Genomic DNA, 4,720 nt, shown 5'->3' on the forward strand with positions numbered 1-4,720 from the left:
ACTTTTAGTTTAAACGCTTATTTATTTAGGCTAGAATAGGATAGCTTGTGTTTTAAAATAAAAGTTATGTTTTATGGAATTTAAATGATGATACGTATACCGTAGCAACTTTAAATTAAGTAGAAAATTTCGGATCGTTACAATGTGACTTCTTCTCATGTAGCCAACTTAGGCCCATCCTAGCGTGACGTCCTTTCACGTAGCTTGCTTAAGTATTGCTACTCATTTAAGTTAAGTACATCTTATTTAGGAGTAAATACTCCTTGCATAAGTCCTCTGCATTCACCTAGACTACCTCTCCTAATGTCTTATGTTCGATCTAGTCATGCCTCCTTTGGTAGAGATATCCCATCACTAGCTCTTTTGAGCACACGTAAACCTCTCAGGTTCTTGTACGAGATCCTAGAAAACTTACTCTAAGCTCTTGTGTGGTACCTGGCCTTCATTCAGTTTTGAGGATGCTTCCTCTATAAGTAGGTAATGTCCTATGTCCAGATATTCCTCCAAGACATAATTGCCTCTTGCTTGTAGAGATTTTAAACAGTATTCTTGATGATATTTTTTACTCAGTGATTCCATATCATCTGGTTCTGGAGCTTTGTAAATTAAATATGGGGCCTAAAATAGGAGGGGTAGATCAAAATGGAAATTAGAAAAATAAAAACTTAAACCCTTCGCCCTACCCTTCCCCTTCATTTCTGCCGCAGCGCTCGCCGGATCGATCCACCGCCGATCTTCTTTCGTCTCTGCTGCAGCCTCACGCCAACACCAACCCCGTCTTTCGTCGAGGTCTTCCCGGATCTAAGCTCTTCTCTTCTCTTCTCTTTCTTTTATTTTGTTTCGTCCATTCAACCAACCTCAAAACTGGGTAAATTTGGAATTAGGTTCATGAAATGATTTCGAATCCGTTCTAGTTTGAAATCCTTTCGAACTGTGGGTTAGACTACTGTCAGTTTTAAGATGCATTTAATCTAATTATTTAGTCTTTACTAATGGAATTTGTTGAAATCTGTTTTTCTTTTTTGGAGGAGATTCGACAAAGTAGCTAGCTATTAATCATGTTGAATGTATGAGAGAAATTTCGAACATGCTATCTTGAACTTGGATTCATGTTTATTAGGGTAGTGGCAAACAGATTTCAAATCTGTAGACAACCACTTTGCAGTGGCCTTATCGAGTAATTTTTCCCCAATTTTAGGTTTCAGCCTTTGCAAATTGAACATTATAAGATTAGGATTTGAGCACAGTATAAGCCCAGATTTTTTGAAATTGAACCAATAGATCCAATCCGACCAGTGTAGTTGAAAACAGGATTTGCTCAATCAAGTTCATTGGTTTGGTAACCAATGATATGGTTCGTTATTGGCTTAGCCCGATGCTTACCCTTATGAATGGGTGCCATTTTAATTTTTGTAAAGGACAGATAGTATATCAAAACTATTGCCCATTGCCATTATTATGAAAGCTATGTAAGGGATTTGAAAGCATGATATAAATTGTGGCTAACCAAATTTATTATTGAACTCACTAATTGGTTGCTTAGCTTAAGCTTGAGAAGATTGAAGATCCTAAGATTCATCTTTGTTTATGTTATTTAGAGTAAGGGAGATGGTGATTCCTCCTCCAGTTAGGCCACCAAGATTAACGCAGTATCTAAAGCCATATGTCTTGAAGATGCACTTCACAAACAAGTATGTGAGCGCGCAGGTGATCCACTCCGAAACGGCCACCATTGCTTCGGCTGCAAGCTCGCAGGAGAAGGCACTGCGGCCGAGCATGGAGTCAACAAGGGATGTGGCTGCTGCTGTAAAGATCGGGAAATTGTTGGGAGAGAGGCTTTTGCTTAAGGGAATCCCAGCTGTTTGTGTGCACTTGAAAAGAGAACAGAAGTATCATGGTAAGATCAAAGCTGTTATTGATTCTGTGAGGGAAGCAGGTATTAAGCTGCTTTGAATTCTTTTTGTTGTTGCTCAAAATAGTTGCCTCATTTGTTGTTGGGCTTCATTAATCACTGCTCAATATTATCTGAGTATGATGATTAGTGGGTAGTGTTGTTAGGTGAAGGTGTCATACGAGCATTTTTGGGAAATAAACTATAATTAAGAGTCAAAACATATGTTTTAGTCTCTAATTTCCTTTTGAACTTCGCTAGTTACAAATACTTAGTTACAAATACTTAGTGGATTAGTAGAAATTTAGAGAAGACACCTAAACATTTGAGGGACTTAAACATATATTTAGCTTGCTTGATTAAGATGTGGGATCCCATATCAGTTAGGGAGGAGAACGAGGAGAACGAAACATTCTTTATAAGGGTGTGAAAACCTCTCCCTAGCAGATGCATTATAAAACCTTGAGGGGAAGCAGTTAGGGAGGAGAACGAAGCATTCTTTATAAGGGTATGAAAACCTCTTCTTAATAGGCGTGTTTTAAAACCTTGGGGGAAAGCGGTTAGGGAGAAGAACGAAACATTCTTTATAAGGGTGTGGCAACCTCATCTAGGAGGTGTGTGTTTAAAACCTTGAGGGGAAGCGGTTAGGGAGGAGAACGAAACATTCTTTATAAGGGCGTAGAAACCTCTTCTTAGTAGACGTGATTTAGAACCTTGAGGGGAAGCTCGAAAGGAAAAATTAAAAAAGGATAATATTAGCTAACGGTGCGCTTGGACTTTTACCGAAGAAAAAGCCGAAATGAGTTTGCAGTAATTTTAGGAATTTTGAGTTTACTTTTTACAAGGTGTTTGTGCTTTGGTTTTGAGTAAGCCAAGAATCAAATCAGTTGTCAATACATTATACATGAAAATTGATTCTAATAAACTTGACTTGGAACTGCATGAAGATATTTGCCTGATTTTTTGTGCTTCATTTGTGAGTACTCGGTATTATCTTTAGTTTCGATGGATAATCTTTGTTCTTCGTTCTTCGTCTTGACCATGATGACTCAGTTTTGAGATGTTTTATGGATCATTTGGTTGAAAGTTTTGTTTAAAATGCCCAAGAATAAGATGGGACTAGGATGTCATGTACGAGATGTCGGAGAATAAATAATCAGTGTTTGGTGATGAAAATGGTATTAGAATTTTATATAAATAAATAATATGTTTGTTTGATGGGCCTGATTGTCAATACAATAATTATTTATAGATAATTAAGGGTTATAGGTTAGTTTTTTTTTGTATTAAAGTGAAATTATTAAAATAACTATATTTAGCTAAATTTTAATTTAATTTTGATTCCTTAATTAATATATTATGAATAATATTCGGGGTTTTAAATTTATTTTTATAATTTTGAAATTATAAGGGTAAAGAAGTAAAATCAGTACGTGAAATGTCATGTCAATTTTAAAGTCTAAGATTTATTTAGATATGAAAGCGAAGTAGAGACAAAATGGATATTGCTAATCCTAAAGTTATAAATTTTTTAATGCAAAAATATGGAAACATTTAATATGGATGATAAATGTCAGAAAATCAAATTAGTAATTTAATCAAAATATAATTAATTAATGGATGTGTCTGAGGGTGATATTTAATGACCTGTAAAATATTAGTTCGATTAGAATTTTTAATTTTTCAAAAATCCAATTTAACTAAAATTTAAAAATAAAAAAAAAATAAATAAAAAAGTTTAATATAATATAAGACCGAGACGGAAAGTGAAAGGAGAAAAGGAGTTGTTATCGCGATAAATTGAGTGATAATGGCGGCTTTCAATTATTAAAGCTGTCACAATGGCACTACATGTAATTTCTTCAAACTAGCTGCCTTTTTACTGTTGTTTTATGCCACCTCACGTGCGCGGCCACTGGTGGCCCCACTCTTTTAAAGGCCACCTGTACCCTTTGTGGGCCCGCCCTCGCCTGTATCTTTCTCTATCCTCAGTGCCCATTCCTGACCCATTTGCTCCCCTTTATTATTATTATTATTATTTATTATTTATTTTCTCTTGATTTTTTATTCATTACTTCAATTTTTTCTGAAAAGTTTTAATTTCTTATTTAATAAATTCTTAAATTTTAAAAAATACAAAATTGGATACTTAATTTTATCTTTTCGAATAATTTCAAAATTTTATTAAATAATTTTAATTTGATATCATTAATGGCCTGTATGGAAAGAATGGAACCTTAAGTTATAAATTAAGGGGTTGTTCTAAGCCTGCAACTTCTTTCATGGTGAATCAAAAACCACAAGGCTAGCTCCTAACTCTTCCCATCCTTGAGCTTCCACTGTTGCTTTGTGGTTCGTGAAGATTTTTATGGTACAAATAATCTTCATACTGCATCTTCCAGAAACCAAAATCGAACCCATCAACCTTCTTAATTTCAATCTTTAAGTTTTTCATCTTCACATATCATGGCGAATCTCGTCTAGCTCTGATGCTAGTTGTTAGGACCACACAACAATTCACACATTCAATCTAATTGATCACGAGGAACGAGAGAGAAAAATTCTTAAAGAGAAATTTGACTAGAATTTTATTATTTATAGTTTTACTAGATATAACCCTTTATTATACATAATTATTTATTATATATGCCTTACTATGTATAACCATTGAATAAGTTATAAAAAAGGAGCCGACTCTATGACCTAACACTCTTAATGTTTGAAGCTTCTTAAAATACAATCCCTCTAATTTCTTATTAAAAATATACATTATCATTCTTTGAAGTATGCATAAAGTTTTTAACAAAAATTTTGTTAATAAAAAAGGTT

General features: G+C 34.2%; 1 protein-coding gene across 2 annotated transcripts; it reads left to right on the top strand.

Annotated features, from left to right (window-relative positions):
* Positions 1-584: 584 nt before the first annotated feature.
* LOC111469142 (50S ribosomal protein L18-like) lies at positions 585-2,165 on the top strand. 2 transcript variants are annotated; one of them, XM_023114398.1, is made up of 3 exons: positions 585-789; positions 1,599-1,953; positions 2,007-2,165. In XM_023114398.1, exon 2 carries the CDS (start codon positions 1,609-1,611, stop codon positions 1,951-1,953), a length of 345 nt encoding a protein of 114 aa, XP_022970166.1. In that variant the 5' UTR covers positions 585-789; positions 1,599-1,608; the 3' UTR covers positions 2,007-2,165. The 2 variants fall into 2 exon arrangements, with proteins under 2 accessions (XP_022970166.1, XP_022970175.1); XM_023114407.1 differs by lacking the exon at positions 585-789 and adding an exon at positions 831-884 and having other exon boundaries at positions 1,599-2,165.
* The last annotated feature ends 2,555 nt before the right edge of the window (positions 2,166-4,720 follow it).

This window comes from Cucurbita maxima, unplaced genomic scaffold (assembly GCF_002738345.1).
Source record: "Cucurbita maxima cultivar Rimu unplaced genomic scaffold, Cmax_1.0 Cma_Scf00002, whole genome shotgun sequence".
Lineage (NCBI taxonomy): Eukaryota > Viridiplantae > Streptophyta > Magnoliopsida > Cucurbitales > Cucurbitaceae > Cucurbita > Cucurbita maxima.